The sequence below is a fragment of the Piliocolobus tephrosceles genome, chromosome 17 (assembly GCF_002776525.5).
Source record: "Piliocolobus tephrosceles isolate RC106 chromosome 17, ASM277652v3, whole genome shotgun sequence".
In the NCBI taxonomy this organism is placed as follows: domain Eukaryota; kingdom Metazoa; phylum Chordata; class Mammalia; order Primates; family Cercopithecidae; genus Piliocolobus; species Piliocolobus tephrosceles.
Genome location: NC_045450.1, coordinates 21,741,438 through 21,754,591, shown reverse-complemented (window position 1 = coordinate 21,754,591; position 13,154 = coordinate 21,741,438). Strand labels below are relative to the sequence as shown.

The 13,154-nt window shown below is 46.8% G+C and overlaps 1 protein-coding gene across 1 annotated transcript in view; it reads left to right on the top strand.

Annotated features, from left to right (window-relative positions):
- The window catches only part of COG7 (component of oligomeric golgi complex 7), a 64,900-nt gene that overhangs the window by 49,637 nt on the left and 2,109 nt on the right, over positions 1-13,154 (top strand). The window contains exons 14-16 of the mRNA XM_023189324.2: positions 5,432-5,515; positions 10,259-10,373; positions 11,114-11,257. Coding sequence (XP_023045092.1) covers positions 5,432-5,515; positions 10,259-10,373; positions 11,114-11,257 — 343 coding nt within the window. The remainder of the gene's footprint in view (positions 1-5,431; positions 5,516-10,258; positions 10,374-11,113; positions 11,258-13,154) is intronic.

Sequence of the window (13,154 nt, the reverse complement as noted above, 5' to 3'; positions counted from 1 at the left end):
AACTCTCCCAAGCCGGAAAGAGCCACTTTCCAATTTCACCTCATTGCTTAGCATGAATTTCTTATCTTTATTGTAGTTACTCTGATACTTTATTCACAGAAGGTTCTCAGGATTATTAAAATTGCTTGATTAACTTTCCCCATTTGGAGCAGCGGAGAAGTAAGAGAGATTATGTGCGGCTTCGTAGGTTAGACCAGGTCAGAAGAGCTAATTGTCTTTTGAGATTGAATTATTTTCACACCACGCGAAACATTTCTGGAGAATTGGTTCTGGAACTTTACTCAGGGGAGTGCCTTATCAGAATGGATCTTGTGTTTTTGAGGGGGCTTTGGAGGGCTCTGTTCCTTTCTTTCCTTGATACCTTTTCTGTTTGGCTGTTTCTACAATCGAGTCACCTTCCTTTCCTCACACCCTCTTCTCTTTTCTAGTTGTCCGAATTATTTTTCAAGGCATTGCGTATTAGTCCTATTTTCTCTACTTGCTGTCTTTTCCTTGCTCCAGATCTTGTTACTTTCCTTTTGGGTTACTGGGCGGGACAGTCCCCTGGTTAATGTATCTTACTGACCCTTCAAGGTCATTTGGATTCCAGTTATGGGCCTTTAATAACCAAGAGATCTTTTTACGAAATGACAAGAACTCATCTGGCAATATCACACATGCTCTGCTTTCTGCCACCGTCTAGAAAGCCTGCAAGGCTGGGAGTCCAGGGCTCCTGCATGGTCTCAGTCAGGCCTCACCCCCTCACTGGGAGTCAGGATTCCCACCCGTGAAAGGACTCAGTTAAATGACATGATCATGAGGTTCCTTCCACCCTTGAAGTTTGTGATTTTCACTCTTTATGATTTTTCTGTGCAAAATGCCATGAGATCTATTTCAATCAGATTTTGTATTAGTAGCGCAGAAGGGAATATAAAGTGGAGGAGAGATGTAGCAGAAGTGAGGCGGGTGCCATCACGTGGCTGAGTTATTCCTTCCTCTCTGAGCCTCCGTTTCCTCATCTGTGTGATGGGGATACAGTAATTCTCATATAGATTGGTGAGGATTAAGTAAGATTTTGTATATTGATAGAATTTAGCATCGCACTGGCTACAGAGTAGATGTATAATAAGTGGTAGTTTTCTTCCTTTCTATGATTCTCATTTTTTAGGAAGAATGACTTACTTGATTTTTTAAAAATAAAAATTGTATAGGTATTTATTTTTAGAAACTCAAGCAATACAAGAAAATACAAAAAAAAAAAAAATCTAATAAATACCTTCAAGATCCCACCATCGAGAAATAATCAGTGTCAGCAACCCAGACATCTCTCTCTGCATGCGTATACATGTTAAAGGCTGAGTGGCCATCAGTAGATAGATCTATAGGAAGAAATGGAATTGTACTATAGCGCTGTTTTTAAGAAAAACAAGATATGCACAATATAATTTTATGTGAATTTAACCAGAAAAAAAAGAGACACTGAATGAAACCAAAGGAATTATTGAACTTGAGACATTTTTCTTTTCTTTTCTTTTTTTCTTTTTTTTTTTTTTCGAGACTGAGTCTCACTCTGTCACCCAGGCTGGAGTGCAGTGGCATGATCTTGGCTCACTACAACCTCTGCCTCCTGGGTTCAAGTGATCCTCCTGCCTCAGCCTCCCGAGTAGCTGGGACTACAGGCACCTGCCACCACTCCGGGCTAATTTTTGTACTTTTTGGTAGAGACAGGGTTTCGCCAGGTTGCCCAGGCTGGTGTTGAACTCCTGATCTCAAGTGATCCGCCCACCTTGGACTCCCAAAGTGTGCTGGGATTACAGGCATGAGCCACCAAGCCTGCTCGAGATTTTTTTTTCTTCTCCACAAAAGATACTCATTTCCCAGAAGCTCTCTCCAAAGTTATGAAAAAAAGATTATGAAAACTAGAAAGAGATTGGAGTTGCCACTGCTTTTTGTTAATCCTGTTTCCGTTGCAGACAGATACTGATACGTATGATCCACTGAAAGACGAGGGGATAGCTTTCCTTGTCTCTCTCCTGTCCCCTCCCCGGCCTCCAGATTGGGTTGTTTGTATTATTTTTATTTTGTCAAAGCTGACGGTACTGACTTTCTGTTCTGAAACCTCAGTGCTTCCCGGTTTAGTTCTACATTTAAACAGGGCTGGTGCTTCCCCCGTCCTTTTCCCCCTACTTCTGCATTCCAGAGTTCATTATGATGGAGTTCCTGGGTGCTTGGTCCTACCTCCTCGTTCTGGCTTCACCGCAGCACCGCGGGCCCTTGGGAATGGGTGCAGGTGGCTTTGGAGATTAGGAGGAGTGCTCCGAGAGCGCCAGCACACAATACCAAGGCAAACACTCCGGCCTTAAGGATTTGAAAATTAAACCCTGGTCATCAAATGTTTGTTTTCAACATTTGCTGGTAAATTCTATTGCCCTTTTATATTCCAAGACTACAAACCAACACTATATTTGATTTCAAAATAGATTATTGAAGTTTACCTATTTTACCTGGTGACAGATGGATAGAAAAGCTCATTTGAAGGATGCTTTAAATAAATTTTGAACAATTAAAAAATGACCTGCAGCATTTCCCTATTGCCCTCAAGTGACATTCTCTGCTGCTTTCTCTCCCCCCGCCTTTTTTTTTTTTTTGAGACAAAGTCTCACTCTGTTGCCCAGGCTGGAGTGCAGGGGTGTGATCTCCACTCACTGCAACCTCCGCCTCCTGGGTTCAGATACTTCTCATGCCTCAGCCTCCCGAGTATCTGGGACTACAGGCGAGCGTCACCACACCCGGCTAATTTTTGTATTTTTAGTAGAGATGGGGTTTCACCGTGTTGGCCAGGCTGGTCTCAAACTCCTGGCTTCAAGTGATCTGCCCGCCTCAGCCTCTCAAAGTGTTGGGATTACAGGTGTGAGCCACCGCACCCAGCCCTCTGCTGCTTTTTAAGCACCCCCTATTTCAAGCCACTCTGTCTTGCCCTTCTTCCAAACTTCTTTCCCACTCTGGCTGTTCTTTCCTGCTCTCCTCCGTCTGTTCATGTTTTGAACAGGCTCCTCCTGCCTCCTCTCTGAGGCCTTTCCTGGGGCCTCCAGGCTGCAGTCCCTGGGATGGATGGCGGCAGTGCTTGTCTTCACCCTGCACATCAGTACCTGCTGTTGGTCTCCTGGAAGCAATTGCTTCTCCCCACACTCTGCTTTCCAGCCGGTCGACATCTCGGCTCCCTGCTGCACTCCTTTGCCAACAAACCACCAAGGATTGCTGTCCTCTCCTTTTCTCTGTGTCCTCCACCTGTTTCCACAGGGGGTTCTCATCTCTGTTTATGAGCTTTCCATCTGCCCCCCACCCCAGTTTTCTGCAGAGCTGCTGTATTTACCTTCACAAACTTTGTTTTGGTTTTATCTCTCCTCATTCAAAACCCTCCCCAGGGTAAGTCTGATTGTCTGTTTTTAGAAGCCTTTTCACGCATACACAGTAGGAAGAAGAGTATAAGGAACTCCATATACTCATCACCTGCTCCAACCATGATCCACTCCTAGCCATCCTGTTTCATACATACCCCCTCATCTGAAATAGGACTCTAAAAATAATCACAGTACCACAATCAACCCTAAAAAAGAAAAAGAAAAGGAATTCCTAATGTCATCAGTGTTCAAATTTCCAGTTGTTTTATAAATGGCATAATTTATTTTAACCCTTTGAGTCAGGATCTAGGATCCAGGATCCTGCACATTGAGATTTATTGGGATGTCTTTTGTGTCTTTTTTGAATGGTAAGTTTCCTCTCTCTCTCTTTTTTCCCTTGCAATTTACTTGTTGAAGGTAAAGCCTTTACTTAGCCTGGTGTTTAAAGCTGCGCCTTCTCCCTCCAGCCTCTTTCTGCCTCTGTGTACCACATACATCCTATGGCCAGCCGCTTCTCTAATCGCCCTGAGCTCTTGCTCCTTGCCTCCAATACTGAGAGCTCTAGAAGTGGGGGGCAGCACTCATGTGTCTGCAGGGGGAAGAGGGGAGGGCCCAGGACAGGATGGGAGGTGTGGGGGTGTACAGGGTGGGAGTATGTAGGGGGGCCTTGCTTCCCCAAGTAGCTCCCTTCTAGAGAGCAAGGAGCAAATCTTAGATTTCTTTGTCTCTTCTCTGCAAAGCCTAGCACAAGACGCTCAACATCCTGGGTACTTGGTAAATGTGGATGGTTGGCGTGTGCCTTCTTGGTGGATTGGGAGTTAGCTGGAAAAAAAAGTAGGCTCTTTTGAGACAAAAGAGCATTCTCAGGCAAGAACAAAGAGTCTAGAAAACTGTAGGACAGGGGTTGGGGGCACCTGGGGTGGGGAAGAAAAGAGCTCATTTACATCAAAGAAAATGAGACCGAATGGAGTGGGCGCTAGAGAGCGTGGGGAGGGCTGCCGAGGCTGAGCCTGGGCTGGGAGCCCAGGGGTGGACATGGTCATTCCTTTCCCGGAATGCTACTTAAAGGATCAGGCAACCGGATCCGGCATCAGGTGGCTGCAGATAGCAGTTCCTACATGACCGCCAGAGTCACTCCCAGAGTTCAGCCAGAAAGGGCCTTGTTTTCCAGGCTGGCTTTAGAGTGGCTCAGGTTGGAAGTAAGAAGCGAGATTTCTGTGTGAAGGTGTGCCACGCTGCAGTCTGTGAGCACATGTGCACGGGTCCTTTCCCCGACTCTGTACAGACTGCTGGGAAGACTCCCACAGCAACACAGAAGACGTTTTCACTCCAGATGGCAAGAAACACGTGTTGGTGCCGAGGTTCTCCTCACACAGGGGGACCACAGAGAGGCCAGAGGGGCAGCTGTTGGGGTTTGGAAGTGCCATCCCATCCCCGTCCCTCTGAGTTCTGGTCAGTTGAGAAACAGATCCAGAAGGTGGTGAGAAATAAAGCAGCAGCTTTAGTTGAGGTAAGGCAGTATTGCCAATGAGGCTTGGCTCTTCCTGCAGCCAGAGAGGCCTCTTAGGCCTCCCTCCCAGATAAGGGATTGACACGTGGCCTCTGTGGGGGACCTCAGGGAGCCCTGTTCTCCTTAGTGTGCTAAGGACCCATAAAGTAGTGAGGCTGCCTGCACCCAGCACCTCTCTACACAGTGGCCCCGCTACGCAGAGAAACTTGGACCAAAAATATCCGACTTTCTCCTGTCACAATCTCAGCGAGATAAATAAAAGGGATCAGTCCCCACCCCACAGTTCAGCCAATGTGGCAGTTCCTATTTTATGGATCTGCAGGAATGCAGAGAAACCATCGCCTCTGTTTGGCGGGCTTCCAGGTGAAGCTTTAAAGAAGAGAAGCCCCTGCCTGCTGAGTGGTGGAGGCTCCAAAGGTCAGTTCTGACCAAAGACAGTGCCTCTGGGGAAGGCCACGTTCTTCTTTGTGTATTTCTGGGTGGCGTCTTCACGGCTGCCTGGCTGCTAGGTACTGATTGTGTCCTCTCCTTCCACCCCTAGAGCTGGAACACGGCTGGCATCGGAGAAACCCTCACGGATGACCTGCCTGCCTTTAGTCTCACCCCTCTCGAGTACATCAGCAACGTAAGAGCTTCTGTGTGCTTCTCTGGGGTAGTCCAAGCCTTTCAGACCTTCCTTGTCTTTTGATTCTTGCCCTTATAGATAGTCATTTCCTCATAGGTGTTATCTGACCCTTTTGGATAGCCCGTGCTTTAGGGTAGTCTGCACCCAGATCCTGGACTTTAAGAAGATGCAACAGAGCCACATGGTGATTCCAGACCCTGGCACATTCTCACCCCTTCACTATCTCCCTATATGAGATGGCCAGTACCTAAGGGTGCCAGAGCTGAGAGTCTAATAGGAAATTCTGACTTGGGAAGTCAAGAGGCAGGTGGCCACATTCTTCTCTGTGGCTTTCAGAAGAGTAGTGTGTGTTTGTGGTTGTGAATTCAAATTCAGGCAGCGTTTAGTGATCACCTACTATGTGCCAGGCTCTGTGCGGAGTGCTTTCATGTTTAACTTCATAGTAACAAACAAATGTCTTCGGAAGAATTGCAATTATAGAGACTGAATATTAAAAGAGAACAGAATAAACCATGCAGGGGAGTGGGGGCACATGGAGTCCTTGCTGCCCTCCCCATTCACCCCTGGGAATTGACAGTCACGCATACACCTGCATACGGCCTTTCTTTCCGTTCCTTCCTGCAGTCTAGCTCAGGTGCTCTTAAATGTCAGTGCACACAAGAAACACTATAGAGGAGTAATATGTGCCAAACCACACTCACCTCACACAATGGGAGATTTCTGGGATTTTTCAAGGTGATTTCTGCCTTACGCTCTTGCCTTAGAATCCAACCCCTATGTGTAAGTTGTGACTCTGCTGAAATAATTAGAAAGGAATTTAAAAGGTATTATAAATATTAGGCTGGGCCTGGTGGTTCATGCTTATAGTCACAGCACTTTGGGAGGTGGAGGCAAGATAATTGCTTGAGCCCAAAAGTTTGAAACCAGTCTGGGCAACGTAGGGAGACCCCGCCTCGACAAAAAAGTAAAAAATTATCCAGGCATGGTGGTGTGTCCTGTGGTCCCAGCTACTTGGGGTGCTGAGGTGGGAGGATTGCTTGAGCCCAGGAGATCAAGGCTGCAGTGAGCTGTGATTGCACCACTGCACTCCAGCCTGGGCGACACAGCAACCCCCTGCCTCAGGAAAAAAAAAAAAAAAAAAGTACATGTTGTATAATTGCAAGAAGTGCATGGCAGTCCCACTGGCATGCAGTGAGGTGGCTGGCTGTCTGCTCTCTGTTCATTTGGGGCAATATCAAGTTTAAAACAACAGTCATTTCCCTTCTGTTTCCCAGGGCACCTGATACCCTCTACTGATGAAACTGTTAAGATGTGAATTGGTCTTTACAACCAATGGGAATAATCTGATTTTATTTTTATTTATTTATTTATTTATTATTGAGATAGAGTCTCGCTGTGTCACCCAGGCTGGAGTGCAGTGGCGCTATCTTGGCTTACTGCAACTTTCACCTCCTGGATTCAAGTGATTCTCCTGCCTCAGCCTTCTGAGTAGCTGGAATTACAGGCACTCACCACCACACCTGGCTAATTTTTGTATTTTTGGTAGAGACGGGGTTTCACCATGTTGACCAGGCTGGTCTCAAACTCCTGACCTCAAGTGATCCGCCCACCTTGGCCTCCCAAGTGCTGAGTTTATAGGCATGAGCCACCGTGCCTGGCTGAATGATCTGATTTTAGAACGGAGATAGTATGCTTGCAGTCTAAATTGATTCAGAAAATGATGGTGCTGGAAGGGACCCGAGAGGCTACCAAGTTGATTCTAAGGCTGAAGAAACTGGGGTCTACAAAGGGAAGGAGGGCTAGGAGGAGTTTCCAGGCTTGGGCCCTTCCCTGCCTGCTGCTGTCCTCCTGGGTTGTATGGAGGCTGATGACCTGAACCCAGGAAAGGAACACCTAATTGGACACGTACTGTGTGTAAGGACAATGCCAGGTTGCTTAGTGGCTGTGCCAGATCATGTCTGTGCGACGGGTGTGGCAGCCCTCCTTCACAGTGGGAGTAGGGCAGGGAGGAAGCAGCGACTTAGGACACCAGCTGCTTTACGTGCATAGCACACGTATTAATTCTACCCTCACCACAACCTTTTGAAGTAATATGAGGTCATCCTCATTTCAGCAATGATGATCCAAGGTCCTGATAGATTAAGTTGCCCAGGTCCTCACAGTGGTAGAGCCAGAACTCCAACCCAAGTCTGTCTGACCTCAAAATTTTTCATTTCTCCCAAGTCACTGAGTTAACCCAACTAGAATATCAAGAAATATTGATTGCATATGTGAGAATAGTAGACAAATATCCACAGGCGGGATGATAAGCAGCCCTTTCCATATTGATTTCCAAAGAGTGAATAGAGACAAGACTCCTGAGAGAATCCTGCACCGTGAGATCCATCTAGGAACCCCAGCAATCCCTACAGTCTAAGGCTAATTGATTGAAGTTAGAGGTGTCAGATTGTTGAAATTTTTCACCTAAATGATACTTTGCCTTGTTGGTGAAAGCCCTCACCCACACAGAATCCTGTGAGCATTGTAAAGAGATGAAATAGGAGAAAATGCTTTGAAATTTAAAAACAATGTATATGCAAGGTAAAGCTGAGTCTGTGCACTTAGCCAAAAGCTTATGGCTACGGATGAAAGGTATACCAAATATAGGAGTATGTCTGGGGTCTTTGTATATAGTAGGTGTTCAGGAAGGGCTTGTTGAGAGGAATTATTATAGTGTGGAGAAATTCCAACACCAGAAATCAGCATCCTTTTCTTCCCCTAGCCTTGGGGAAAAATGATGAATTTGTTAACACTTCAAGCTGAAATTTACAGTAGTTGTTATTAGTGAGGTAAGTGGCCACTTGCTTACTTTGGGTGAAAGATTATGCTGAGTACATCAAAGAAAAAAATGATTTATTTTACTGTCTGTGTATCTCTTACAAAGGGACACCAGGCTGGGCGTGGTGGCTTACGCCTATAATCCCAGCACTTTGGGAGGCCGAGGCGGGCAGATCACCTGAGGTCAGGAGTTGGAGACCAGCCTGGCCAATGTGGTGAAACCCCGTCTCTACTGAAAATACAAAAAAAATTAACCAGGTGTGGTGGTAGGCACTTGTAATCCCAGCTACTCGGGAGGCTGAGGCAGGAGAATTGCTTGAACCCAGGAGGCGGAGGTTGCAGTGAGCCGAGATCGCACCATTGCACTCCAGCCTGGGCAACAAGAGCAAAACTCTGTCTCAAAAAAAAAAAAAAAAAAAAAAGAAAGGGACACCAAACTAATCATGAATGTTTACACTCACACAGCCAAACCATATTGAATGTTTGGAAACAAGGGCATGATCATCCTGTAGTTCTCTGGGCTGGGTAGATCTTCGAGTCTCTGTTAACTTCTGGACACCACACCCTGAAAGGAGCCCGCTGTGACGTAGACATGTGTGAGGCCAGATTGAGAAGATCTTGCTTCGATAGTCCCCTGACTTTTAGCTTAACAGAATTAATTATCAGTGGCAGGAATGTCATGGAATGAATATGTAGCCGGAAAAAAACAACAACAATAGGCTCAAAGACCTTTTAAAAACATATATTATCTTTTTGAAACCTGAAAAGTCAGCCCCCTTATTTTGAAACAAAACGTATACTTAACCTTAATGAATGATAATAGAAATAGGAAACGAATGAATGAATGAATGATAAAAACAATGAATGATAATGGAAATAGGAAATAGTGGTCTGAAATACACTCTTGGCATCACATGGGTATCTGACAAACACATAACCAAGACTGCTAACCGTGGGCATGTCCTAAATGTCTTTTAGGACAATTGCAAATGACCTTTTGCAATTCCCCATCAGCCAGGGTTTTGTCTATCTTTAGTTTCAAGAGTTTATATTATGAAAACAATATAGTTTTTTCTTCAAATTAATTTATAGTTATAAATGGCTTTTTTTCCAAACAGAATTCCTTTCTTCTTCTGGTTAAATTATCTAGGAGGGAGAGAATCAGATCCAAATCCAGGAGACAGGATTTTTTTTTTTTTTTTTTTTTTGAAAGAGAGTCTGTCTCTCTCTCTCTTTTTTTTTTTTTTAGACAGAGTCTGCCCAGGCTGCAGTGCAATGGCATTATCTCAGCTCACTGCAACCTCCGCCCCCGCTGAGTTCGAGTGATTTTCCTGCCTCAGCCTCCCGAGTAGCTGGGATTACAGGCACCTGCCACCATGCCCGGCTAATTTTTGTACTTTTAGTATGATGGGGCTTCACCATCTGGCCAGGCTGGTCTTGAACTCCTGACCTCAGGTGATCCATCCGCCTCAGCCTCCCAAAGTGCTGGGATTACAGGCATGAGCCACTGCGTCTGGCCTCAGAAGACAGGATTTGAATTATTGCTTGGGCCCACACTTTCTGACACTAGTATCTTACTGGTTTTTCACCTATGAACAGTAGTAATACTTTTATATTTACAGAGTGCTTCAAATTTTACAAAGCATTTTGATATCCATTAGTTCATTTGAGATAGAGATTGTGTTGAATGCATTTCAAAAATATTGGGGCCATTATAAGAAGGATGAATCAATAATCTATATGCAAACTACCAGTGATTCTTCTTTAGGGTACTGCCATAACAAGCATCACCACATACTAGAAAGATCAGACTTGGGATCACCCGAGGTCTAGCAATTTTGTCTCTCTGCCTTTACACAAATGTACCCATAAAGTAATAACCCGTAAATATCAATGTCAGGCTAACAGCACTTTCTTTTGTTTCAGATCGGGCAGTACATCATGTCCCTCCCCCTGAATCTTGAGCCATTTGTGACTCAGGAGGACTCTGCCTTAGAGTTGGCATTGCACGCTGGAAAGCTGCCATTTCCTCCTGAGCAGGGTGAGCGGGGATCGTTTCTGGAGATGTTACAAGTCCAGTTGTCAGTTTCCAGGGTAGAAACCCCAGATGACACCTTATCCTTGGGCTCATTTGTCACCAAGCCCTGTTTTGTTTTGTTTTGTTTTTTTAAACCTTCTAACTTGTACTTTTTGTACAGATGCTGTATCTGTAACAATATCACAACTTGAAAAAATCTGTAACCACATCCCACTGTGGAACACGCTGATATTTCCACTTTCGCTTGTGCCCTCTGGCTCTGCTCTGTAAGCAGATGGTATTTTGTGTGTAACTTTATATTCTGTATTATTATTATTATTGAGACAGAGTCTTGCTGTGTCACCCAGGCTGGAGTGTTGTGGCATGATCTCGACTCACTGCAACCTCCGCCTCCTGGGTTCAAGCAATTCTTGCCTTAGCCTCCTGAGTAGCTGGGCCTACAGGCACACACCACCACGCCTGGCTAAGTTTTGTATTTTTAGCAGAGATGGGGTTTTGCCATGTTGGCCCGGCTGGTGTCGAACTTCTGACCTCAAATGATCCGCCCACCTCAGCCTCCCAAAGTGCTGGGATTACAGGCATGAGCTACTGCACCTGGCCCTAAGATGTAACTGTTCTCGGTTTCCTGTGTTTCCCGTTGAGACCAGAATCTTCCTGGCACTTTGGTGCATTCAAGCAGCTACTGCAGGCCAGGTCACCCAGCAGGCTCTGCGTTTTTCTTGGTGACCTCCTTTTCTTTTCAGGGGATGAATTGCCCGAGCTGGACAACATGGCTGACAACTGGCTGGGCTCAATCGCCAGAGCCACGATGCAGACCTACTGTGATGCTATCCTGCAGATCCCCGAGCTGAGCCCGCACTCTGCCAAGCAGCTGGCCACCGACATCGGTGGGTCCTCAGGGGACAGGCAGTGGCAGGGACAACTCTAGCCCACTGCATCTGTCAGTTTCTCCTTTGCCCTCCAGGAATCTCATCCCAAGTCTCCCCTTAGCTTCAGCTGTGGATTTGGCTCTGAAGCTGGTTGCAAATTCAGATTCTGCAGGCCCTGCCCCAGAGATTCTGACTTAGCAAGGCCGGGTTGAAGCTCAGACATCTGTGTTTTCAAAGAGGACTTGAGAACCATTGAGGGGAGCTTCAGTGAGATAAGCTTCAGCGAGACCTGCAGCCTGGCCCCACCTGGCCTGCTCCATTTGTACCATAATTCCCAACCCGTGTTTAATGAGCTCTTACTGCATACCAGGCATGCCTGGCACTGCACCAAACACTCGCACCCATCATCTTATGAAATTCCAAACTCCCCTATGAGGTGGGTGCTCTCTTCTCCACCATACCGATAGGGAACAGAGGCCCAGGGCAGTTGCATAACAAGGCTACGTGGCCAGGGTCACTCTGTGGTCTCCATCCAGATAGGATCCTGCCTCCCAAGTCAGTGGGCGTGTCCCCTCTGCTCCTGCCTGCCCTCTTCACTGGAGGGCCTCACTGCCCAGGTGTGCTCTGAGCGTGGGGCTACTGCTGGCAGGTGGCAGGGAATCTCCCCAGTCTCTTGATGCCATTCCATGCTCTTTAGCATAACACAGCTCTTGGGGTGGTCAGGAGAGTGGGTGGTAGAAGCCTGAAAGATCAGCTCCCTGGGGACCCAGCCAGAGCTTCGTCCTCAGTGACCACAGGGCTGAGCCAGGCTCAGCCAGCTTCTGGCTTTTGTTTTGCAGAAGAAGAACTAGAAGGGAGGTGCTTTTCTCCGGGTCCCAGAGCTGTTAGTGATGGAGCTAGGCCTGGGATCCAGCTGTCCTGAGTTCCTGACCCCTGCTCATTTCATAGTCAGCTCTCAGCACTTACCAGAGGCGTAGGCAGCCTTTTGGCTGTTTCCCATCAGAGAAAGATGAGAGAATTCAGATGCGTGTTGGTGTTCCCTGTTAGTACAGGCAGCAGCAGGGAAAGAACTGGAACTAGTGAGTGGAGTCAGATCTAGGGATTGCCCCTCCGTTTAGTTGTTAGTCCTCCCTGTTAAGCTCCCCCTGCAGATTCATTTCTTCACTCATTCGGCATTGCTCCAGCATCTGTGGGCCAGCCGTAGTTCTAGGAGATAGAGACAACAGAGCTTTAGGCAGCTCCCATGCTTACTGAGCTTACATTGTAAGGACGTGAGGTTAGGGGCAGGGAAGGTAAGGCTAGTATATGAAACTGACAGGGTGTAAGGCGATAGAGTTGGTGAGGTCTGTGGCAAAGCATGTGCACCTGAAAGACATTCAAATTAACCATGAGCACAAACAGAAAAAAAAACCACTGCAAACCAAAGAAAAGTGTCCTAGACCGTGGGCCCGCTGTTTGCAGCTCTTGGCTGACAGTCAAGTGAAGCTCACAGTTTTATGCATAAACTTGTAAAGGAGTAGGTGCCCGCCTGGCGGCACCTTTGCTGGGAAGCAGCTCTTCCTGAGTCAGCCAGGACAGAGCAGGCACCTCCTCCCTGCCCTGCCCTGCCCTGAGTTGGGCCTCAAAAAGAAAATACAGGGGTCCGGGCACCATGGCTCATGCCTGTAAACCCAGCACTTTGGGAGGCCGAAGCAGGAGGATTGCTTGAGCCTAGGAGTTTGAGGCCAGCCTAGGCAACATAGCGAGACCCTGTCGCTACAAAATATTTAAAAAAAAAAGACACAGGAGGCCGGGCGCGGTGGCTCAAGCCTGTAATCACAGCACTTTGGGAGGCCGAGACGGGCGGATCACGAGGTCAGGAGATCGAGACCATCCTGGCTAACACAGTGAAACCCTGTCTCTACTAAAAAATACA